General features: G+C 38.1%; 2 protein-coding genes across 3 annotated transcripts in view; one reads left to right on the top strand and one right to left on the bottom strand.

Moving 5' to 3' along the window:
* The window catches only part of CAPZA1 (capping actin protein of muscle Z-line subunit alpha 1), a 46,394-nt gene extending 28,499 nt beyond the window's left edge, over positions 1-17,895 (bottom strand). The window contains exon 1 of the mRNA XM_077780190.1: positions 17,731-17,895. Coding sequence (XP_077636316.1) covers positions 17,731-17,769 — 39 coding nt within the window. The 5' untranslated portion in view covers positions 17,770-17,895. The remainder of the gene's footprint in view (positions 1-17,730) is intronic.
* Positions 17,896-18,369: 474 nt separating this feature from the next.
* ST7L (suppression of tumorigenicity 7 like) overlaps positions 18,370-26,603 on the top strand; it is a 65,512-nt gene continuing 57,278 nt past the window's right edge. For both annotated transcript variants that reach the window (XM_077780188.1, XM_077780187.1), the window contains exons 1-4: positions 18,370-18,685; positions 20,816-20,898; positions 24,550-24,712; positions 26,499-26,553. In XM_077780188.1, coding sequence (XP_077636314.1) covers positions 18,478-18,685; positions 20,816-20,898; positions 24,550-24,712; positions 26,499-26,553 — 509 coding nt within the window. In that variant the 5' untranslated portion in view covers positions 18,370-18,477. The remainder of the gene's footprint in view (positions 18,686-20,815; positions 20,899-24,549; positions 24,713-26,498; positions 26,554-26,603) is intronic.

Here is a 26,603-nt window from a genome sequence, read left to right as displayed (position 1 = left end):
CCGCGTCGGGCTCTGTGCTGACTGCCAGCTCGGAGCCTGGAGCCTGTTTCAGTCTGTGACTCCCTCTCTCTCTGACCCTCCCCTGCTCACACTGTCTCTCTCTCCTAGAAATAAATAAAACATTAAAAAAAAAAATTAAAAAAAAAAAATAAAGTTACACTTTGTGCATGCTTCTTGACCAGGAGGGTAGCTTTATTTACCTCCTAGCTGCAGAGTGACTATGCTAGAATGTACAAGATAGTTAACTGGTTAAATGAAGGGATTATATTGGATGAAAAAAAAAACCTAACTAACTAAAAGATTGCTTCCACTTTCTAAAGGGAAAAAAATACAAAGTGCACCTAAGTCAGAGAGGGAGGGATATCAAGTAAGTAATATTTGAATTCAGGTTTAAGTGCAGAAGAATTCTAATTAAAGTGCTGGAAAAACACACACATAATCCCTGTAAATCTAAGAATATCAAGAACAGGAGAAATGTCCAATTAAAGAAATGAAAACATCTCCCATTTTTAAAATGAAATGTGTAAGAGGTGAAAACATATATATGCAACAACAAGGGTGAAATACCATTCGATGCCAAAGGTAGATCCCAAAACATGGTCATATTCAACAATCTTCATGTTATTTTCTGAGAGGTACTAAAAAAGGTGGACCACTTAGTATTAAATATTTGGCAATCTTTGACAACAGACTTTGAAGTGGTAAGTTAATTTGTCATTATAACAATACCGTAAAAATTCCTTGAGGTAGTAGTTGAAATCTTAATGCTATGTTTATATATTCTCTATAAAAATCTAACGTCTGCTCCATGGACTTCAAGGCTCTTCAAAATTTGGTTCCCTCACCCCCACCTCCTACTGCCTAGCTGGTAGACTTTACAGCTACATTCCTGCCTCAGGGCTATTGCTTTTCTTGTTCCTTTTGCCAGAAATGTTTTCATCAGAGCATCTCTCTTCATTCAAGTTTCTTTCTGATGTCACTTTCTGACTTCCAGACTCCTATCTACAGATTAGCCAAGATACTGTCTGCATCCTTCACAATTCTAGCCCATTTACCTGCTTTTTCTTTACGGAACTTGTCACCACTGAATGATATTTAAGTTTCTTGCTCAACATCCTCAAAGAATTCCAACGGCACAGAGCTCGGGCCAGCAAACTGCTGATACTAAAGGCCTATGAACATTTTAGGGTTTGGGTCTTGGTCCCAAGTGTAAACAAATTAGCACCATTGTGTTCCAATAAGATCTTATTTCTTTAGTTATTTTGAATATTTATTTTGAAAGAGTGTCTGTGTGTGCAGGGGAGAGGCAGAGAGAGAGGGAGAGAAAGAATCTCAAGCAGGCCCCGTGCTGTCAGCACAGAACCCAATGTGGGGCTTGATCTCACGAACCTGAGATTGTGACCTGAGCCGAAATCAAGAGTTGGATGCTCAACTGACTGAAGCACCCAGGTAACCCTTATTTATTTTCTTAAAGTGAGGTACTATTGGCAAATAAACTTATAAGATACTTATAAGTGTACAGCATGATTTGATATACGTATTCATTGTGAAAGGATTACCCCCCACTAAGTTAATTAAAACATTATTCTGGATTCTCTAAAATCTATTTCATGTAATTTTCACATGTCATGAAATAGTCTTCTGATTTTTCCCCCAACCATTCAAAACACATTAGCTTGTAGGCTATATACAAACAGGCAGTAGACCAGATTTGCCAAACCCTGGCAAAGAGCATAAGAACTCCTTATGTTTGTTCACTGCTGTACACCCAGAACTGGGTGAGACCTGGCACATGCTGGTGATGTAAACGAATGACCATTAATTTATTGTTTACAAAACTCTTTCATATCCTGTTTCTCTTTTGGTCTTAAAACAGCTTACTAGGTAGGTGAGAATAGAAAAGGAATAGGTTCAGAGAAAATAAGTGCCCTATCAAAGGTCACATACTTATACAATCAACTATACTGTACATTAGTAACAGGTATTTAAATTCAGGAGGATTAAATTTAGTGTGGTGTCATACAGATTTAGCTTAGTCCTTTTAGAATTTTTTTTTATCCCAGGAATTGAGTCAAAACCTTGCTTATGAAAGTTACAGTTGAAACAAAGTTGGAAGGAATAAATACAATGATAAATAGCAATGTTAAAAGTCAGTATTTTATCATCTAGCTTCAAAACTGTGTCAAAACAAGATGAAATTTGGTAGAGGTAAACAAAATCCGTGGCTGAAGTAAAAGGGGAAAGAGAAATGGCTAAGTAGTTAGTGACTGCAAAAATATTTTTGCTGCAATACAAATGAGGGATGACACTTTTTAAAACAGTGATTTAGTCAGTCATTCTTAAGACTGGGGTGGGAAAAGAAAGTTGAAAGCAAGTATGTCCCATAGAGGAGAGGCATGTCACCTCCAGTGTATTGGAGAATCACTGATATGAAGGTTTGGGTTGAACCAAAACTTAATTGCTGCTTTAAAAACAACAGAAAAGGCTTTTAAAAACATCACTATTCCATAAAGTAATAGTTTCACTACTCATAGCATTCATCAGCTATTATCTGAAGTGTGTAACTCCATGGATATTTTAAAGGGAGAAAAATTCAAGCCTTACACACAATTCCAATCCTTCATAGATTTAAACATTCCAATACTGGTAATTTCATGGAATCCATCATATGTTTCTGACCTAAAAAGGCAAATTTAGGACCTTACAAGTATCAGTGAAAGATAAGTTTTCCTAGATTTCAATTTCTTCTCACTCTCCGTATCGTCTCATCTCTTCAAAAGAGGGAAATAAAGAAAAATACCTAATCCCGTAAAGATTCAAAATTTCATTATTATATAAGGAATACCTGTACTGAAAGTTTAAACATCAAACTGAAAAAGTAATATACCTTATTGTTCCCCAGAAACTGCTTAATTTTGTTAATTTTCATATACTGTATTTTAATAAGAAACTTTAGAAAATGTATGAAAAGACACTTGGAAAACTGATCAAACTTAGGTTTTTTAGCTTATTAAATAATCTTTTAATAACAGATACCACATATTTCAACATTATATCTCTTCATAACTACTTTTTTAAATAATTTTCCTGACAACCGCATATAACGGGATCCAAGTTGAGTATTTAACAACTGCAACTCTGATTGAATGTCAGTGGATGGAAAACTCTCAACAAACTAGGAAGAAATTCTGGGCTACATAATAGCCCCATTCTACATATCAGCAAGACCCAGGTCGGTTTATACTGTGCAAACTTTGTATACTTCAGGAGCCAAATCTCCTCCAGCTTGTCTCCCTGATGTCTACCAACATCTTTACCTCCTCATTAGGCTACTGCCGGTATTAAAGACTTTGCTTCTGGGCTTGACTTATATTGTCCTTGAAAGTCTTGCCTCTCTCTTTATCTTTGCCTGTCTAAACCCTGCCTGTCTTTTAAGGTTGGGTTCTTCTGTTTCTTTCCAAAAAGTATTCCTAGTACTTATAATTTCAAGAATCCTTTACCACATTATACCTTATTTTACCATACTTTGTTTGAACATCTATTATAGCACCTAAAATATAACTATTGATAATTAGTTCTATAGATACCATTTTGTCCCTAAAAACTAGTTTTCTTTGGGCAAACTGCCTTGCTTTCCTTTTCCTTTTTATACAGGGACTAGCAAAGTAAATGGCACATAGCTGGCAATTAGTTAAATGTTTACCCCTCTAAATAAAATGACACTATGGAAGTGTTCTTAGTTTTTCAGATTATTATGAGATACTATGGCAAAATGGAAAGATAATAGGCTCTGGAGTTGGGACAGATCTGGATTTGAATTTCAATCACTTAATGTCTTTAAATCATACCCTCACCCGAAAGTGGGACAGTATCTACTTCTTAGAATTGTTGTGAAGATTAAATAAGATAATAGTATGTCTTTAGCAGTGTATTTAAAATATAGGGGCACCTGTCTGACTCAGTTGGTAAAGCATGTGACTCTTGATCTCAGGGTTGTGGGTTTGAGCCCCATGTTGGGTGTAAAGATTAGTTTAAAATAAAATCTTAAAGTGTTAGCTATTGTTAACTCATCCTAGCAAAACAATTGCTGCTTTAAATTATTAAACTGAACCCCTTCATATTATTAAGAAAATAATTCCTCTTTTCTAGAAATTCTTTGGATCCTAGTAATCATATATTCCCCATTATTACAGTCTTTATTGAGAATTATAAATAGTGGCAACTTTTTTGCTAACCAAAAGTTCTCCAAAATATCACTGCTTCACTTCCCTTAAAAAACATCTTCCAAAGTTTACTTATGTTTTCAACTAGGCTATTCTTAAAAAAAGAATCGTAACCAATTGTACTTTTATAAATGTTTTCCATACTTTTATTATTACAGAAGTATTCAAGGATAAATAGCTTATACTTATAAATTATCTTATACTGTTAAGAGAGTAAGTTCTATTTGCATGGAATTCAATGCTATTTCCTAACAGTTTTTTGCTGTTTGCTGTTTGCAGAATATTTAGATGTCGTCTTTTTTTTTTTTTAGACTACTTTTTTACGAGCAGTTTTAGGTTCACAGCAAAACTGAAAAGAAGGTACAGAAATTTCCCATACAGTCCGTGCCCTCCAACATGCATACTTCCTCCATTAACACCCCACCAGAGTGGTTCCTTTGTTCATTTCATGAACTTACACTAACACATCACTGTCATCCAAAGCTCATGGTTTACATTAGGGTTCACTCTTTGTGTTGTACATTCTATGGATTTGGACAAATGTATGACATGTAGCCACCATTACAGTATCATAGACAGTACTTTCACCACCCTAAAAATTCACTGTTCTCTGCCTACTCTTCCCACCCTCCCCATAGTATGTTATTTTCTTTATTTATTTTTTATTTTTTTAAATGTTTTATTTATTTCTAGGAGAGAGAGAGACAGCGTGAGCAGGGAAGGGTCAGAGAGAGAGGGAGTTACAGACTCTGAAACAGGCTCCAGGCTCTGAGCTGGCAGTCAGCACAGAGCCCAACGCGGGGCACGAACCCACGAACCGCGAGATCATGACCTACGTGAAAGTCGGACGCTTAACCGACTAAGCCACCCAGGCGCCCCATAGTACGTTATTTTAAAAAGAAAGAATTATTTTTTAAATACACGTTGCCTCAATGTGGTTCATTTTTTTCATCTGGTTCTAAAGCTTTCAATATATCAACAATAAACTGGGGCAATAATTTAATAGGTTCAAGTTCCAAGCTGTTGACATGCACATATTATAGTATCAAAGCCTTGGAATTTCAGTTGCACTGCCTTTATCAAATAAACAAAATCCCTCCTGGCTGAGGGTTCTCAGAGGCTAATGAGAATTTAATTTGGGGCTGTAAGTCTAAAAGAAAAATACATTCTTAGTAAAGTCTAGGAACAAATGGAATATTGGTTTCATTATCTAAAACTTACTGTTATCTGTTTTATTTTATTTATTTACTTTCGAGAGAGAGAGAGAGAAAGAGAGAATGAATGAGGGAGGAGCAGAGAAAAAGGAGGACAGAGGATCTGAAGAGGGCTCTGCTGTGCTGACAGCAGTGAGATCATGACCTGAGCTGAAGTTGGACGCTTAATCAACTGAACCACCCCAGCGGCTTTTTAAAATTTCAAATAAACTATTGTTTTCCTGGTTTCCCAGTTTTTGACCTAGAGAAGACACCTACAAAGACTCAAAATGTACTTAAAAATAAAAACTTAGCTATATACAGTTTATATTTTATAATTTTCAGTAAGGGCTAAGGCTTAAAAGCATAAAGATAGGTTTTAAATTAGGATCAATATATAAACCAAATGTTAGCACTTCTAAATAATTTGCTTTGTTTACTCTTTTAAAAGTTATTTTAGGGGTGCCTGGGTGGCTCAGTCGCTTGAGTGTCCAACTTCAGCTCAGGTCTCAATCTCACAGTTCCTGGGTTCGGGCCCCACGTCAGGCTCTGTGCTGACAGCTCAGAGCCTGGAGCCTGCTTCAGAGTCGGTGTTTCCCTCTTTCTCTGACCCTCCCCTGCTCACGCTGTCTCTCTCTCTCTCTCAGAAATAAATAAAACAGTAAGAAGATTGTTTAAAAATTATTTTTTTTATTATTTTTTTTAATGTTTATTTATATTTGAGAGAGAGAGACAAAGTGTGAGCTGGGAAGGAGCAGAGAGAGAGGGAGACACAGAATCTGAAGCAGGCTCCAGGCTCTGAGTTGCCAGCACAGAACCCAACGCGGGGCCCGAACCCACGGACCATGAGATCATGACCTGATCTAAAGTTGGACACTTAACCAACTGAGCCATCCAGGTGCCCCAAAAGTTATTTTAAAGTAGCTCTATAAAAAATTAAATAAAATAAAATAAAGTAGCTCTATAAACTGTTTTCTCTATTAGTAACCAATTACAAATTTTGTCATATAGACAATAGGTAGGAAAAGCAGGCAAGTTTGCTTTAAGTAGAGCTATTTCTTCACTCATTCATTCTCATGGAACATCTAATTGGCAGCATCCCATGAAAATAGAAAGGAGTTTCCAGCAATTACATTTTTAAAACTTTTATCAACTCTAAGGAATAATTGCTCGAAAATTTATTAAAGAAATTATATAACATCCATTGAGTGTCAGAGTCTCTCAACCAAACTTTAGTCAGGCTCCTCTGAGTGCTCTTCTCAGCTAGGCCTTGATCTTGGCTCCATCCTATCTACGTCCTGTCTAACCCAGTCCTAGCAAGAACCCTGCTGTCAGAAGGAGAATAGCCCCACTTTTGGTATTTGATCAAGTTCCTTCTCTCCCACCTTTGATGCGAAGTCCTCAATCTGACTTTAGTAAGGATCCTGTTAAGTCAGTTTAGTAAGAATCCCTCTATCCTTATGTGTCCTCTTAGTAATTTTCCACCACTGACCCCCTCACTCTGCTTTGTCTTTGCTTCATTTGGAGCTGAGCACTAGCTCTCTCCCCTAATGCAAAACTATTTTTTTTAATGTTTTATTTCTGAGAGAGAGAGAGAGAGAGAGAGAGAGAGCGCGCGCAAGAGAGCGTGAGCAGGGGAGGATCAGAGAGAGAGGGAGACACAGAATCTGAAATAGGCCCCAGGCTCTGAGCTAGCTGTCAGCACAGAGCCCGATGCGGAGCTCAAACCCATGAACCATGAGATCATGATCTGAGCCGAAGTCGGATGCTTAACTGACTGAGCCACCCAGGCGCCCCTGCAAAACTAGTGAATAAAGTTGTCTTATTTTTGGGAGACAGAGACAGTTTGAGTGGGGGAGGAGCAGAGAGAGAGAGACAGAATCTGAAGCAGGTTCTAGGCTCTGAGCTGTCAACATAGAGACTGATGCAGGGCTCGAAGTCACGAACCACAAGATCACGACCTAAGCCAGACACTCAACTGACTGAGCTACCCAGGTGTCCCAAGTCCTTTTAACAAGTAGCAGAATATTTTTTTCTTTAACAGGGTCATCATTGTAATTTATGTTACCTAGTATAATGGTGTATAAAAAAGACATACTTAAGCATAAAATTTACAACAGACAAGAACTAAAAAACAGCTTTTATCTATTTTATTTTATAGTTAATCTTTCTCATTTCCTTTTAACCTCTCTATGCACCAAGTTAGAAGGAAATCATCCCTCAGTTCTTATTCTGGATTCTCCAGATATAAAACATCAGAATGTTGGTAAAAAGATTTCCAAGTATACATCTCAGTGCTCATTTAGAAGTTCAAAGTCAGTGGTAGGCCTTAAGACATTAACTACTAAACAGAAAAAAATTTTAATGACTCAACCTCAGTGAAGATTTAAAAAGCTGAACTACCTTAAATGCAAAATAGCACTGATATTCATATAGAAGGAGGTAAAAGCCAATATTTGTTTTTAATTTTTTTTGAGAGAGAGACAGAGAGAGCGAGCGAGAGCGCAAGCTAGGGAGAGGGGCAGAGGCAGAAAGAACCTCAAGCAGGCTCTGAGCTCAGGGCAGAGCCTGATGAGGGCTCGATCTCATGACCCTGGCCCTATTTGTTTTAATTACAAGATCTAAATGTCTAGATCAAGAACTGAGGAAGTAGAAAAGTTTGAGATACAATGTTCTAATGAGTCAGAAAAAAGATAAAAAATGTGTGAAAAGATTACATAAGCAACTTGCTGTTTAGGAGCTTAAGTGTGAAAATACACACACTCTCATACCTTATTCTAGGTGACTGGGCAGACAGGTAAAGGATTCTAAGTGCCAGATATACAATGGTGTCGTTTTGCAAACAAAAAGACCAATTTAAGAAGCTAGGGGAAGATTCACACCATACACTTTGAGATTCAGATGCTCAAGAGCAATGACCAAAGTCCAAAGCTTAGAGTTTGGTGGTGAGAACCTATGGAAACAAAAGCACTGGGAAACAGGAAGCTTCTGACTTCAAGATCTACTGCGTATCTTGCATGTTTAGGCATTATAATTAAAAGATATGTCTTTTCCCCAATTTTATCTTTTCTTCAAAAACTTTTGGAATCAGACCTGGGTTTCACATGCCAGCTTTAATATATAATTGCATGGGTCTCAGTTTCTTCATTTGTGGGTATAATACCTGCTCATATTGGACTGTTTTAAGAATCCAAAGAGGTAACATGAGACAGACTTAACACATAGCAGATACTTAACTCTCTTTCCCTAAGCAAATGCCTACACATTACTGAATTTTCAGTAACATGTTTTAAGTTTAGATCTTTGTGTTTACCAATTTGTCCATTCACTCAAAACAACAACAACAAAACAGCTTACTGGGTCTCAGGCACTAAGAGAAGTACTAAAGATAAAGACAAAGGAAGCCAATAAATCCCTTTCTGCCTTAAGCTGATGATTCTGAACTTCTGCTATAGGTTAGAACATCCTAAGGAGCTTAAAAAATACTGATGCCTGGGTTTCATCCACAGAAATTCTGATGTGACAGATATAGAGCAGGGCTTGGGCATCAAAAGTTCTAAAAAGCTTCCTCAGGTGATTCTAATGTGCTGCCAGGGTTGAGAATCACTATCTCAAGCTAATATTAAGGGCAAATCATCAGGCTGGATACAAAGAACATAAGACAAGCATACAGAGACAGCACTGGGGCTTTTCTAATTTTCGTATACTTTACCACTGTAGCAAAACAAATTATACAATTAATAGCACTCAGTAAAGACACATTGATCATTTAAAAATAACTAAAATTCAAAGCCAAATCACTGGTGCAAATACATAGCACAGAACTTAAGAGGAAGGAGGGGATGGATATGGGCTGGGTTGGCGAAAGACTACTTTAAGGAAGGGGCAGGTGGGATCTAAACTGAGCTCTACAGAGTGCTTTAGATCAGGGGTGGTGGGGGGAAGGAGTGTGTTATAAATGAGGGAATAGTAAAAATGAAAAAAGGTGGAGGAAAAACAGTCTTTTGTAGGCAGAGCAGTTTGGGAGAAACAGAGGGTTTATTTGGAGATAGAGAAGGGTAGAATAAGATGAGTCAGATGGCAGTAGTTATGCTAATGTCAAGTCTGGGTGTATTCTGTAGGTAATGGAGAAGTGCTGAAGCTTTCTGAGTGGGAAGCTCCATTAATAAAATTAAACTGTTAGTAATATGGAAGTACTGGAATCCTTAATATGGCTTCACAAAACCTGAAAAGCAGTCTGTCCTCTAAGAGGTAGCTATGAAAGCAAGTAGGGTGCTACTAAAGTGAGATTTATTCACTCATTCAACAAATATCTGATAGTGTACTGCAGGTCAGGCACTGTTTTGGGCAATGGTGATGCAACAGTGTATGGTTCTTGTGGAGCTTATACGCTAATGGAGAGACAATAACACCATTAAATAAACTACATTAAACAGCTAGTAATAAATGCAAAAAAAAAAAAAAAGAACTTAAGGGGATCATGAAATGTTAGGATTTGCAATATATAGGATGACCAGAGAAGACTTCACTGAGAAAATGACTTTTGATGAAATAGCTGAAGTAAGGGAAGAAGGAAGAGAACTCGAGAAAACACAGCAAATGCAAAGATCATTTAGGTGAGAATGTGTGTGGCTAGAACAGAGAGGACCAGGGGAGAACCGGAAGATGAGGTGAGAGAGGTACGTGGTAAAGACATAGGAGACTTGTAGTCAGAATAAGAACTTTTATTCTGAAGAAAATGGGAAACCACTGGAGGATTCTGAGCAAAGAAGTGACATGTTCCAACTTAGATTCTCTAACCAGATTACTCTGGGTGCTGCACTGAAGACAGACAGCCTGCTGGGCAGGGAGGAGGGGCAAGAGCACCAGCAGGGACACCAGCGAGAAGACCGCTGCAATAACCTAGGAAACATCACAGTGGCCTCTTCCAGAGTGGTTGGAATAAGGGTGTGGTGAGAAACAGTCATTTTCTGGGTACAGTCTAAAGGCAGAGCCTACAGGATTTGCTAAATAGACTATATGTGGATTGTGAAAGAAACCAGTCAAAGCTGACATTAAACTTTTTGGCCTGAGCAACTAAAGAATGAAGATGTCATTAAGAGGGGAAGACTGCAGGAGAAGCTGTAATATGCAAATTTTTGATACTTAAGGGCTTCCTTCCAGCCATGTAAAAACAGTGTCCACTGCTGTTAAAAGTTAGAGGGTGCCCTGCCCAAAGACCTGGCATGGTCTTGGTGTTGGGTATATATCCCTATTAAGGAGGAAAATACCATTAAAATGTTCTCCTGTAGAGTTAAAATGTTAACCTGTAGAGTTAACTTCCCTTGTTCCAACTCCACCCTTCAAGTGTGAAAAACTATAATTTGATTTCCCATGTCCCTGACCTATCGGAAAGAAAGTTTCTGGTCTTTCTATATTTATTTTTTTAATGTTTATTTATTTTTGAGAGAGAGAGAGAGAGCGAGCGCAAGCATGAGTGGGGGAGGCACACGACAGGGGGAGACACAAAATCCAAAGAAGGCTCCAGGCTCTGCGCTCGGTGTGGGGCTCGAACTCATGAGCGGTAAGGTAAGATCATGACCTGAGCCGAAGTGGAATGCTTAACCAACTGGCCATCCAGGTGTTCCCTTTCTATATTTACTAAATTAGTCTAGGACAGAACCCAGAAATCTGCCTTTGAAAGCAGCACACCTGCAACTCTACTGTAGGCAATAATGTTCCAAGGTACTGCTATATGACAACATTCTTAAGAGGATGATGCTCTTCGCTTTGTCATGAGGACTATTATGATTATTAAACTTCTAAAATCGTGTCTTAACACTATGAGTTTATAAGACATTTCAAATACTATTGGTTGCACACTTGAAGAAGCTCAAAAGAGCACCAAGCTAATTTAGCAGTAATTACAATGTAGTCACAATCAAAGAACATCAATGTTTCAGTATCTGTAGAACTATCCATGTCACTATACCATTAAACTTGATTGCTGTTTAGGGCTTTGTCATTACTTCAGTAGTTGTTTACTATCTTAACTTACTACCTACTTACTGTCTATTCAAAGGTATTAAAGTAGGTTAAGACCAAAGGTCTGGAAGCAGATTATCAACACTGTATCTACGCTACTAACTGTGGACACTGGTTCACTTTTTTTTTTTAATTTTTAAAATGTTTATTTATTTTTGAGAGAGAGAGAGAGAGAGGGAGAGAGAGACAGTGCAAGTGGGGAAGGGGCGGACAGAGGGAGATACAGAATTGGAAGCAGGATCCAGGCTCTGAGCTGTCAGCACAGAGCCTGATGTGGGGCTCAAACTCACAAACTGTGACATCATGACCTGAGCTGAAGTCGGATGTTTAACCGACTGAGTTACCCAGGCGCCCCTGGTTCACAGGTTTTTTTTTTAACATCAAATGTGCCTTGGTTTACTCAACTATAAAATGTGAACAATATAAGCATCTATCCTGTCGGGAGGTTTTGAGACAAATACACATAAATATATGAAATACTTGGCACATAATAAGCACTTAAATGTTACTTAGATGCAAAACAGAATTCACAAAGCAAGGTTCTCATATGTTCCAAAGAACCTACCACCTTTCTTTGTTGCAATCTGGAATTATGTGTTCTTCTTGCTTATGTTATACTTGACCTACAGTACATCATATGATCCATTCAAATGAATATTCCATCTCATTGACACTGCTTAACAATATGTATGTGCAATTATAGCAAAAACAAATTCTACACATAGCTCAAAACTTAATAGTGTGAAGACCTATGGTAAATCAGTGAAAAATGTAGAGAAAAAAGAGGCTGGAGGCAAAGAGAACAATTAAGAATGATGTTAGAAATAATTCAAGCATCAGAAGACGTCCTGAAGGAAGATTAACAGCAGAAGGAATGTGGACTGACTGGATGTAATGTTAAGTAAAAAGTACATTTGTATATGCATAGAATAGAAAACATACAAAAGAATATTGGCTGCCTCTTGGGAACTAGGTGGCTGGAAAATAGGGGTAGAGGAGACTTTTTACTCATACTTTGTCCTACATTTTAATTTTAAGCATGTAATCTGATTACAGTTCCTATATACCAAAAAATAATTTTCTTAAAACTACTAATGGAAATGGAGAAACAGAATCTAATGTCAGGAATAATGTACAGAAACGGAATCCTAACTGAACACAGGAGAAGAGGCTAAGAAGGAAAAAGATGATGCTAATGTTCTGAGCCTGTGTGAGTACAAGGGAACAATGGTGGGATGAACTGAAATGCAAAGCATCTACAGGAGGTTCTGATGAAGGGAAAAGAGAAAATAACAGTTAAGTGCATGTTAAAATCATCACCTAGTTCAGAAATCCCCAAGTAGTTACATTGTCTTCAGGATCATGACTGATTTCTCCCGCCCAGAATTTTTATTTTCAGGAGCTGATCCATGTAAGAACTTTTTTTTTTTTTTGGGCACGCAAGAAAATGAGAGACATTCATGCACCTAAGGAGAAAAGCACAAATGACACCTAACCTTACAGTGTATGTTTTTCTAAGCTCTAAAGAGAACTTAGAGCAGATGAAAGGAATACTTCTATTAGATGATCTGCAAGGCTAGATGTATATATTCATAGTTATTTTGGTAACATGGGGCTTTGTAGCTTTGTGGGATTTATTATTAAAACGGTCCCAGAGGGATCTAATGTTCCCAGCAGTGGCAAGACAGATCACCAATAATGGCAGCAGATACTCAGGCACAATGAATGCCCAAAGAAGCCCCAGGGTGTGGACATGTTCCTGAACTCAAGAAATACCTAGAAATTACCATTAATAACTGGAGGGTGGGATGAAGGAGCCTGAGCTGAGGAAATATGAACATGAAGAAAGATGTGGTTATTGGTCTCTTTCGTATCAATAGGCTGTGCCTACACTATGTACCTGGTCCTATGCTAGCTACTAGATAAAAAGATATGCTTTCAGTTACCAAAGAATTCACAGTTCCGTTATCAGGGCAAATGTGCAAAAGCAGACAATGACAGAAACTCCTGAAACATTCTAATGTTTCAATTTTTAAAATAGAGATTTTTTTATTAAAGTTTGTAGAAGTTCATTAAACTTTTTGGGGCTAGCTTGATCCATTTCTCCTTATTTATTTTCCAAGAATACTGAGGCCCACAGAGGTTAAGTGATGTTTCTAGAATCACATCAGTGGCTACAAGCTCAACAAAGAGAGGCCAAATCTCCAAACACTCAGAATCATTCTTTCCCACTACATCACAATATTTCAGTTATAATTCATTAAATGGATATTTCTAGTCTGGTTTTTTCATTCGCGGTTAAATGGGAAAAACAGTAAGGTGAAAAAAAGCCTAGCTTCTGAATCAGACAAACCTGGGGCCTGAATTTTTTGACAAATTATATAACTTTGCTTGGCATTAAGGCTGGTTCTAATAAAACAGCTGGATGTTCTGGAAGAAATTATAAACCTACACCAAAGACTGAACATCTGAGTTTGCACCTGCTTAGGCTTTATGCTCCTGTCCAAGGATTTTGTGACAGATTCTATAAATACTACTCAGCAAAGCTAAGTAGTGCTTTGAAAACAAAGAGAGCATAAAAGAAGAGCAGTATTAATACTAATTAATGGCTTTTAGAAAATACCTATAGCAAATAAGCCCTAGAGTTTATCCTGTAAGGGTAATAACTCATCTACTAAATTAAGGATGTATTACGTAATTAAAAAATACAGTTTAGAAGTATATTTTTCATGGGGCAGCTGGGTAGCTCGGTTGAGCATTGGACTCCTGATTTCCGCTCAAGTCATGATCTCACAGTTCAGGAGTTCAAGCCCTGCATTGGGCTCTGTGCTGATAGTGTGGAGCCTGCTTAGGATTCTCTCTTGGCAAAGCCCCCTCTTCAAAATTAATTTTAAAAAATTTTTTTTATTTTTTTATTTTTTTGAGAGAGAGAGAGAGAAAGAGACAGTGTGAGCAGGGGAGGGTCAGAGAGAGAGGAAGATACAGAATCCAAAGACAGGCTCCAGGCTCTGAGCTGTCAGCACAGAGCCCGACGTGGGGCTCGAACCCACAAACCGTGAGATCATGACCTGAGCCAAAGCCGGACGCTCAACCGACTGAGCCACCCAGGCACCCCTTAATTAATTTTTTTAAAAGGTATATTTTTCATGAGCTCTAACAGGGCTATCATATTACCATTTTCCACATCACTCCTCAACAATTTTGATAAACCTGTTCTCAAAAAGTGCCTTAAAGATGACATAGTTTTCTAAGCTTTAAGCATTCATTCTCTGTTATGGCATTTTTAAGATTGTTCACAAATATTCCACTTACTAAGCTGAAGGGAAAAATAGGCTAATTGCACTTTTTTTAGCCTTAAAATTCTCTATGCAATTATTTTTTTAAATGCTGAATCATGAAATAAAGGAAGCAGTCGGTGCAAAGAACCCAAACAAGTAGTTCTCATATTTCAAGTTTCCTAATTACGGTATCTTGTCACTTTGGTCCTGGCAAGCATTTGGAACCAAGGGACTAAAGAGTCAGTGACTAGAAAAATGCAGCTCATTCTCAGAAACTGAACTCGAGGATAAAACTAAAAGCATTTATTTCTGCAAGTTATTACACATTCAACTTCCTGTTTTATTTAGGCAGTTCATCATGACCATTTCAGGTAACAACGCAGAAGTTAAAAAACCCAACTTCCTCTTTGTAAAGTGATAAAAACCTAAGCAGTTGCTTATAAGAATGGTTGATCTAACTAGCTTTTATAAAAATAATTGCAACGAAATCAGAGACTATCAATATCAAATTCATCTCTGGGTTCAGTTTTTAGGAAACAGAGATAAAAAGCAATATTAATATATATTCCACGTCATGACATATACGCCTGAAAAAAAAATCCCAGTCAAACGCAGCTGAGATCTAAGTTAAAAAGAGGGAGAAAAGGGAAACTTTAGAGTTCCTTCAAGGAAGAATCTATACAAATTATGGCTGAAAATATCTTGATTAAAAAAATTTATAATAGTGCCTTGGTTGCGAAAGTTTTATAGGACAAAAATCTCACTTAAGGGTTACTTACTGTTGATGAATGCTAAAATATTCATAGCAACAAGTCTTGTTGGAAAAAAACTCCAATTCCTGAATTCAGTTAAAGGGAATTAGAAGCCTGGAGAAAAATGGGTCGAGGTACGTATGAAGCTAAAGGAAAACTGAAGTAATCTTACTAGTCAAAGCCCTTTCTTTTTACTTAGAGATTCATAACAGAGAAATACAGATGAGTTTATGTCTGGGAATAAGAATCTAACAAAATTTCAGTAATCTCAAATCATATGGATTATATTGAGACTTCTTAATATCAGCTATTCGTAGCTGTTCACAATAATGAAGAAATGTGGCTAATCTAAAAACTGTTTATCAAATATGAAATTCATCAGCATTTTGGCGCAGATTCACAGTACTAATTTTGATACGCTTGCTGTTTCATATTAAAATTAAGCAACAAAAGAAGTATGCTGGGAGATGAGAGGAAACTGTTCACCAATTTGCTGTTACAAAATTAAGACTATTAATGTTATTAAATATTGTCAACATCCAAAGATCTCTCAATTTGCACTTTAAAATACATGTATATTTTTCCCAAGTTTAATTAAAAGGGCATTCTAACCTAAGACCTAGCATCAAAGACAAAAACTCAATAATACTGGTAAATGTAGTATTGTTTGGACACCATAAACTTTGAAGTTTACTATTTAAATTTTTAGGGAAATTTTGTTTTAACAATGTTTTTCCTTAAAATAAGTGGGCCATCAGCTGGGCTAACTAATGTTTCGTTATTCCTGATTTTTACTATAATATAATTTCATCTGAATCACAGCTGTTTACCTTAGACTAGACATTTTTTTATTGACTTCTCTTCTGCATAAATTCATATGTTAAGATGCTCTTTTCTTCCCTAAGTTTTACACATGAGAATTTTCAAGAATGGGAAAATTTAATGCTGAAGTATTACTATTCAACGGCTTGTGAGCGTTTAGCACATTCTTCAGTATTTCAAAATGACACGCCATATGTAGGTATGACATACCAAATTATTCTGCACGGAGTACACCTGAATCATAAACAGTCACTCCTCTGTCATCCCAATCACTTTTATTAAAAAAATAAAGAGCCCAGATACATTTACAGAGCATGCAAGAGTGCACGTTTTGAAACAGCCAATGTGGGAAACAAAAGACATAATTCTTGTCCTATAACAAGTCATCTAGCGAAATCATTCTAATTTCTCTAGGCCCTAAAATCAGGTATTTACTGGAAAGCCTCACAAAGTGTTAAGAAAGGTGTGCAGTCGTCGACAAAAAGTTATTCTTCCTAACGCAGAATATGCTTAAGACACTTTTTAAGAAACATGCTTTTAACACACTGATAAATTTAACTATAATCAAAGACGACACAGTGAAGCATCTAAGAAGGCACGATGCTGTGTCCAGACTTGAATGTGTTAACATGAAGTTTATGTGCTATATAAAACGTTTACAGAGTTTAAAAAAAAAATCCTCTGGCTATTCTTGATTTAAGAAACAGAAAACTATTCTTCAAAGATTACCGTTAACAGGGTGTAAGACGCAAGGGATGGAGTCATCGCGGGCTTATATACATGCACACAATCAATCGACTCTCTACAGGGGAAGAGTGGTGTTCAAATACTGAAGCAAACGTCCTGAGGCTTACACATTTATTACTGAAAATTAGTTCAGCCGATATTAAGTGAGAAAAAAGTGGAGGGACGGACAACACGGGGACCTCTCCCTGTCGAAGAGTCGTGACAGCAAAATCACTTCCTGAGGAAGGAGGAGCAAAAGGGAAGTTAAGAGGCCACTCTGACCAGGAAGTGACTCGCCCTAAACTAGCCTCAATCATATCTAAAAACGGGGGGATGGGGAGAGCCCCAACAGCTAAAGGCGGTAAAATAACTACTGCTTCATACGACCAGACACCACCTTCGCCCCCTCTCTTAATTACAGAAAAGAGTCCACTGTCATGATTCAATAAGGCAAAATCTCTTCTCTTGAAGGAAGGTCACTGGGCTGTGTCTCGGGCCCCGCAAGATAAAGAGTTGAGGAATGGGGAACTGGGGCCACCGTGAGGCAGAGGAAAGCCCCTCAAGAGCGAAGCGTCCCAACTGCAGAGCGTTTGCCAGCGCGGGCTAAGAAGCTTCTTTTTCCTGGGGACACTGCCGGGGTCCCCACCACAGGCAGGTCGGGCCCCTGTTCCCTGTCGCAGGAGGAGGCAAGACACAGAGGCGGACCCCTTACCTTCTCCTCATCCGACACCCGATCCTCGAAGTCGGCCATCTTGGGCTGCTCTGGCCCAGCCCGGTCCGGGCGCGAGGCAGGCCGGGAAGGAAGCCGAATGATGGAATCACCGCGGGGGCCGTCGGAAGGACCCGCCCGGAAACGCCGACCGAGAGGGCGCCATGTCAGTTACGGGCGGGGGTGAGGGCTCCGAGTGCCGGTGCTCCAGAAGTCTCCGGCTCTGCTGAAGGCTTTGTCTGAAATGATTTTAACTCTAATAGCTTTCTCACGGAGTTACATTCATTTCCTCATTCATCTATGAGACGCTGGGAGCGTGTTTCGACTATTCCTGACGCTCGAGTTCCATCCGACCAAATAGCAATTGCTACCGTAGGTTTTCTCAGTACCAGTGATCTCCGTGGCAGCCGAGTCCAAAGGGCTAAGTGCTGCTCGGGCCCTGGAACGGTCGGTTGCTTTTTCAACCCCAAGAACAGGGCGTATGGAAGCAAAAAGATTTCACTCCGAGGTCACATTTCAGTCCAGTTCCTCCAGAACAGATGCAGCTAGCCACCCCTTCCCGCCCTTCGAAGGAATAGGCAGCCCCAGTCCTGGGATGTTCCTCCACCTTCCAAATTTTCTTGCTCCGCGTTCCCTGGGACTCAGCCTTTACAGGGGCCAACTTCAGGTCCGCCACTATCCCAGGATTCCCGACTCCCGGTTTCCTGCCCTTCTCCCCTCCCAGCTCTCGGAGCCTGCGGGTGCAGCAAGATGGCGGACGGTGACGGTTTAGGTGAAGCAGCGACTGCTGCGGCATCTCCTCCCGCACCTGCTCCCGGCCAGAGCCCGTTGCTGGGCTGGAGGGAGCGGCTGCGGGCTGGTCTGGCTGGGACTGGGGTCTCGCTGTGGTTCGTGGCGGGGCTGGGACTGCTTTACGCCCTGAGGGTCCCGTTGAGGCTGTGTGAGAATTTGGCAGCGGGTGAGAGGCCCAGATCTCCCTGGGGATGGGTGGGGGAGCCAGGAGAGGGGTCGGGGGCAAGGGGCAAAGGACAGAGATTCTCTGCAGTCACTGGAGGGCTTCGGAGGATGAGTCCGTGGTGCGCGACCTAGTGGGTTCTTTTTCTTTTGGGCCGCAACTCCTCAGCTGATTGTCAAACCCGAGCTGCAGATATGGGCTCCTCCCTTGAGCTCTTAAGGTCCGCCCTCTCTCTTCTGTCCCCGTTTACGGAAGAAAAGCCACCTGACAAGCTGTAAGCTTCAGGTAGTTGGGACAGATGAGAGCATCTCCAGATTTGATTGCAGAATTTATATACATCCCCACCATTGGTAGGATCCCTTGAAAATCATTCCTTTTGAATCGCTGGCGGATTAGCGGAACGTTCCCACACCCAGACAACAAAGATGAGAGTTTCTGTATTAAAAGACCTAAAAGGGGGTGGGGGGGAATGCCATGATCTTAGCCAACCATTATCATGTTTTAAGATAGTTCTGGCAAGAAATAGTTCTCGTGGTATTTTTGTCTGTTCTTTGCTTTAGGCTTGAGTAGTAGAATAGTCCAGGAAGTAAAGGGAAGGGGAGCCACAAACAGTAGTGAGTTCTTCCCTTAGTTCTTTCTTTAAACATTTGTAGACAGTTTGCTATGTAGTCTGAGCACGTAAGGAGTGATGATCCCCGTGGATTCTGCAAATACTGTGTGACTAGCACAAATGAGTGTGACTAGCAGTACCTTGGTTTATTTTTCTGTAGCAAGACAAATGTCCCCTTTTCTATTTCACAAGGTGACATGAAATATCGTGAGATAAAGTTCTGAAATACTTTGGACTTTTCAGAACTTAGGTTCTATGTAAGTTCAGATATAACTAACATAGTAAAAACTAAATAAATTGGCCTTTCTAAATGTTTTCTAAACATTTTTTAACGTTTATTTTTTGAGAGACAGCATGAGCGGGGGAGGGGCAGAGAGAGACACACACAGAATCTAAAACAGGCTCCAGGCTCTGAGCTGTCAGCACAGAGCCCCAAGCGGGGCTCGAACCCACAAACTGTGAGATCACGACCTGAGCCGAAGCTGGACGCTTAACCAACTGAGCTACCCAGGTGCTCCCTAGACTGTTTGAAAGAGCTAATTGACTTTGACTTTATCAGCATAGAAAAAAAATTTTTTTTTGCATATTAACCAGATACATCACTTGGATGAAAGTAGTTATCTATGAAAGATTTTTATTTATTTCTGAGACCCGAAGTATTTATGAGACAGTTATTTGAAGTGAAGAATCTGGTCCAGTCTTTCAGTGAGTCAGGTGCAAGGAGCTCTTTTGATGCTAGTCTTTTTGGTTTATTTTGCCTCTCTAGCTGACATACCAAATACATATACATACTGTTTCATTCCCTCTAATTTGAAACACTGGTTTGTATCTCACCAAAATAATTAGGGAGTGGTTTTAAACCTCATTTGTAACAGGGTATTTAGTTTATCCTTAAAGATTTGTAAAACTTCTTGTCCAGGTTATGATTTATAAGTTCTTAATTTTATTCTCAAAAGTAAATTAAATTCTCATTTTGATTTGCTTTTTAAACAAATCATCAGTTTAAAATGCTACCCTTACACGTTCCAGGGCATTTTTTAATGTTTATTTATTTTGAAAGATAGAGTGTGTGTGTGTGTGTGCATGTGTGTGTGTGCATGCACACAAGNAAGTGGGACCGGCTGGGGGGCGGGGCGGGGGCTGAAGGGGCGGGGGAGGGGGGGGGGGGAGGGGAGAGAGAGAGAGAGAGAGAGAGAGAGAGAGAGAGAGAATCCCAAGCAGGCTCTGCACTGCAGACTCTGGGCTCCATCTCAGAAACTGAACTGTGGGACATGACCTGAACCTAAATCAAAAGTGATGCTTCATCAACTGAGCCACCTAAGCACCCAATAGAATGATTTTTAAGATAGGATAAGATGGGAATTTAAAGTAGCTTTTAAAAATGACAACTTCTTGAAATGAATCTCATACTAGATTAATACTATTTATGTTCCTCGACTCATAAAGACATCTGACTATTTGTAACTTGAGCACTTTGAATGTACATTTCTTTTAACTTTGATATTTTGTTTTCCTTTTGGCAGTGACAGTGTTTTTAAATTCATTGACTCCCAAATTCTATGTGGCACTTACAGGAACATCTTCTTTGATATCAGGACTAATATTTGTAAGTAGTTTCCATTTCCTTCATGTTTTGGTATTTATCTAAAGATCAAATCTCTTTATATGGTTACAATAATTATCAATACTTGTAGATCAGCATTCTCAACATATGTTCAGCATTTGAAAAAAACATTGCCTCTTCCTCTCCACTTTTAGAGATTGGCAGTATTCATTTGTATATGAAAGACTATTGTATACTGTAAGGGGCAGGGGTTAGAGGTGGGTTGCCAAGTAAATTTTTGCAGGGCCCAGTTTAGTAACAAAGTGAGTGAAATGGGCAGAGTGTAAAAATTAAATTCCTATTTATTTTCGGTCTGGGTTATCTGGACAATGCATGCCCCTTCTAGAAGGGGATAAATCTAGTTGCTGCCATATAGATTTGCAGACCAATATTAAGAGATCTTCCAATTTTTTATATGCTTTTAAAAGAATCTGGATGCAATAAAAATTTTTTTTTAATAAAAGTCTCCCAATACTTTAATCTTGTCAGTGTTGGGCAGACTAAAAATTTGTGTCTTGAATTCAGCCTGTAGGTTGCCAGTTATCTTCTCTGTAGTATTTAAGAGCAGAACATTGGAGCCAAGCTAATCATTTGGCTAATCACGATCACTTTATTTATTTATTTTTTTAATTATGAGAAGATTTTCTTTTTAAATTTTATTTTGAGAGAGAGAGAGCAGGGGAAAGGCAGAGAGAGAGGGAGAGAGAATCCCAAGCAGGTTCCACACTCAGTGGGGAGCCTGATGGCAGGCTCAGTCTCACAAACCATGAGATCATGACCTGAGCTGAAATCAAGAGCTGGACACTTAACCGACTGAGCCACCCAGGCGCCCCAGGAGATTTTTTTTAAATTGTAGTAAATAGCTGACATACAATATTATGTTAGTTTTCATAACCATGTCTTTAGTTCTGTGACTTTGAGCAAGTTAATTAACTTTTCTAAGCTTTAATTTCCTCATCTATAAACTGAGAATAATACAATATCAACTTCGTAGGATCCTGAAGACTAAATAAGATAAGATGTGTAAAAGCTTTGAATAACTTGGTAACTAGATAAGAGTAAGCACTTAATGAATTTTGACCATTATTATTTGGAAGTGTCATAATAAAGAAACCTATTTAATTTTAATGCGGCTTTCCCTTGTCTTTTCTGACTGAGCTATCATTTTCAGTTAAGAAATTAAAATCTACCTGTATAATTTCTATTAAACATTTGTGGGAACTAGTGTTTCCTAGTATAAACTTTGGAAAAACACTGCTACAGATAAAAATCTTAGGAAGTATGGCATGCATAACCAATGAATTTTTCTGTGCTTTTTTCTCATCTCTAGATGGTGCTCTTCTATTATAGTAGAAATAATAGCATGTGTAATGGAGTGTTTTTTGTTTTGTTTTGTTTTAATAGGGACTGATACTTGGCCATTTTGTTTAAGTGAAATGCTGGACAAGAAAGAGATTTTTTTCTTGACTTAAAAAACATTACTGAGGAATTTAGTATGAAAACTATGTGTTAATATAGGTAAATTAGTTAAAATTTACTGATTATAAAGCCAACCCATTATTAAGCATGTTTTAACATATTTAGTCAATAGCATATAAAAATTTAAATAAAGGAAATGAATTGTCTTTAAACAACTGATGAGTGGAAAAAGCTTTAGTCTGGGAACCAGAAGATGCAGTTTTGAGTCTCAGCTCTGCCACTGACTAAGAACTTTGGGCAAGTCACATAAATTCTCGGAGTCTTAATTTCCTCATGTATAAGGGGGGGGAAGCTTACATATATATTATATAAATACGAAACATATAACTTAATATATATAATGTATATAGTAGTTCTTAAAATTCATTGTTATTCTTTTTACGCCAGAGTTTTAAATTTATAAAAATTAAGAAATCCATATCATAATAGCATTGTATGTATAATAGCAAGTGATGTACACTTGTGAGCATAGCATAATGTATAGAGAAGTCAAATCACTAAGTTGTACACCTGAAACTAACATGACATTGTGTGTCAACTATACTCAAATAAAAAAATTTAAATAAATGAATTAGGTGCAGTAAGAGATTAACAACAGTAACTAATAATAAAATAGAGTGGTTATAACAATATATGTATAAAAATGGGATATTCAAGTAACATTTTAAAAGTTAAACTATGTCATTACCTTTGTAATGTTGATGAGTTTTTATTAGCAGAGGTTATTATGCTTATAATTTCTCTTACTCCCTGAAATAAGGAAGCTAGCTATGCTGTGTTACTTCCACGTGAGGGGGTAGGATGTCATGTGTTTGGGAACTTGAATAATAGCAATGAAGCCAGTTGTTTAGCGAATTCTTACAAGTGAAAAGATTACCTGAAAGGAAAACACAAGATCCAATAGGGGTGCATATAATACTGCTTTTTTTGTGTGTGGAATCAGGGAAAGTTCCCTGAGGACCTGTCATTTAAGCTGGAACCCAAATGAGCCAGGCAAAGGTAGTTGAGAATGCTAGAGCTTCCAAATATGAAACATTCTGCTAATTCAGCACAAAGAGCTTTTTTTTTTTTTTTTTTTGTAAGTAATCTCTAGCCCAATGTGAGGCTTGAACTGACAACCCTGAGAGGGAGACCTGCATTCTCTACTGACTGAGCTAGCCAGGCACTCCCTGCCCCGCAGAGAGCTTCTTTTGATTACTATTCTTTTTTTAAAGTTTATTTATTTATTTTGAGAGAGACAGAGACAGCACAAGTGGGGGAGGGGCAGAGAAAGAGGGAGACAGAGAATCCTAAGCAGGCTCCACACTGTCAGCATGGAGCCCAGCGTAGGCTCGAACTTAAAACTGTGAGATCATGACCTGAGCTGAGGTCAAGAGTCAGATGCTTAACCGACTGAGGCACCCCTTGATTATTCTTTTATGCCGGTGATAAACCATAAAAACAGAAAGAAGTTAATATCCTGATTTTTAAATGGTTCAATATGAGAATCAATCTCAACCTACATTAATTATACTGCCAAATACTGAGTAGTACTTCATTGTTCAAAAGGCATCTTAAATTCTTGTTAACAATATTTAACATATAGGACATTGAGGTTCTGAGGGACTAGAGATTAAGTGACTTGCCCAAAGCACACAGGTGGACTGGGAATCCTATGTGGGCTGTCTAACCAGTGCTTAATCCACCTTGCTAATTGTTTCAAAATTGTTTTTCTTTTGATTATGCTACAGATAGAATAAAATGACAATGTAACATACCAGAGTTAGATTATTTATAGATTAAACACTTCTTGTTTGTGTGTATTTGTTTTTTAAGTAATCTCTACAGTCAATATGGGCTTAAACTCATGCTCAGAGACAAAGAGTCACATGCTCTGTCAACTGAGCCAGCCAGGCATCCTTGTTTCTTGTTTTTTAATGTTTCATTTATAGATGTATTTCTTCTAGTTTTGCCTAAGCTTGTCTAAATTTCATGACAAAACTATAAAAAAAGTAATTTACTTTTACCTGGTATATGTTATTGGAGAATTTTGTGTTTTGGCTTATTTTTTGGGAGGAGAGTGCATTTAGCATACTGAATTAAATAGGAACATCTTGAAAGATGTTTTAATCTGAGCTCATATATCTGGTGATCAGTTCTATTTTAAGTTAAGATTTTTTTGTTTGTTTGTTATAGATATTTGAATGGTGGTACTTCCATAAACATGGCTCGTCTTTTATTGAGCAAGTATCTGTGAGCCATTTGAGACCTCTGATGGGAGGAACAGAAAGCAGTATTTCAGAGCCAGGTTCTACTTCTAGCAACAGAGAAAGTGAAACCAACAGACAGAATTTGTCAGGTAAATATTTAATATGTTTTCAGAGCTGTATAGCTAAATTGTGTTTGTCTGTGGGAGATGGAAAACTCACAACAGAGAAATTTATCTTTCATGAGAATATAGGCAATCATGGCTGACATGGAAAACAGTGATCATCGAAGACCCAGTCTTCCTTCTTCTTAGCCTGTCGTCTCTACATGGAGTTTTCCTGGTCGTCCAAGACTGTTGCTCTCGTTTCTACCATCATATGCACGTTCCAATCAGCAGAAAAGAGACTAGGCCAGTAGAATGCCACTTTCCCCTCTATTCAACCCCACGGTGGCCAAGGATACTCCTCCGAGTGTTACATACTATTTCAGCTTACCTCCTACTGGTCAGACCTTTGCCAAATGGCCACAAGTAGCTATATAAGGCAAATGAGAAATTGGTAATCATTTTCTCAGTGTACATATGCTCAGCTAATAATTAGGAGATCTTATTAGATAAAGGAAAGAACAGAGACAATTAGCCATCTCTGCCAACATAGCAAAGTTAGAAAAACCACTTTTTCCTCTTGATACAGTTATGAAGATGTTAAAATCTCAGTTATTCATATGTGGATACCCCATTGTCATACTTTAATTGTAGGCTGTACTTTTATATGGATCCAGTAATGCAAAGTAAATGTTATTAATGATGTGCAAGTAGGAAAGTAAAAATTTGAAGGCCAGATAGAAATAATTTTTTTTGGATTATTGTTCCTTTAATTTGGTATCAATAAAATACATACAGTAATAATACAAATGACTTAATTCCATAGAGTGCCATAATGTCTCATTTGTTCAGTAAACCTAACCTCTAGAGTTATGTTAGTTTAGTACGAAAATACTGCCACTTTTTAGATGTCGTCAGGGAAAGTCTCTGAGAAAGTCTGAGCCCTGAAGCATGAGTGGGTGTTGACCAGGAATAGTAGGGATGGGATTGGCAGCCATTCAAGAGTACAGGAAGGAATAATGGTAATTTTCTTTCCCCTTTTCTTCTCTTTCATAAAATAATTACAGAACTCCTAAGAATGAGACATATTGAGATGAATATGACATAGATCTGTCCTCAAGAAGCTGAGTCCTGTATGTAAATAATTATAACAATAATATATAATCTTATTCCCCATTGTAAGATTAAGTAAATCTTTGCATATGGAGAGTGAAGACACTCCCTACCTTGCACTCTAGCCCGTGTGGTTTTATGATACTTGCTCTTAGAATGTTCTTCATCCGGCAACCTTCTACTCATCTTTTATTGTGATTCAGTGTCAGTTCAAACGTCACCTCCTTTCTCAAGCCTTTTCTAATTTATTAGAAAAATTAATTACTTTCTTTTTTCTTCTCTTGGAACAAAATATATCTCTATTACAGCACTTATTACACAGTTTAGATGGTAGTTTACATGACTGGATTCTCACATGACATTTAAATCGTTTAAACAAGTTCCAAATTTTGTGCTAGGCTTCAAGAATACAAAAATGAACAAAGTTGTAAGAGCTCATATTTTAAAAGGAAAAACTGAAAACCAAATGGGTAATCACATTGTAATATGGTAAATGCTATAACTGAATCATGAACTAAATACTATAGAGACAGAAGTAGGGGACTGACTAGTTTGAATTGTATGCTGCATGACAGCAGAGGTGATGCAGGCCTAGTCTTCTTTGTGCTAGCTGGCTAGCACTGTGCATAGCATACAGTGACCATACAATTCATATTGGTGAAAGTAAGATTTAACTGCATTTGGTTAGCTTAACTTTCCTTTTTTGCCCTTTGTTTTTTAGAATGCAAAGTATGGAGGAACCCTCTAAATCTTTTCAGAGGAGCAGAATATAGAAGGTATTACATTTTGCTTTTACTATATTTATGGCATTAGTTTTAGAGTAAAA

Source organism: Crocuta crocuta, unplaced genomic scaffold (assembly GCF_008692635.1).
Source record: "Crocuta crocuta isolate KB4526 unplaced genomic scaffold, BGI_CrCroc_1.0 scaffold364, whole genome shotgun sequence".
Taxonomy (NCBI): Eukaryota; Metazoa; Chordata; class Mammalia; order Carnivora; family Hyaenidae; genus Crocuta; species Crocuta crocuta.
Note: the sequence above shows the minus strand (reverse complement) of the source record. Positions and strands in the feature narration are given on the sequence as shown.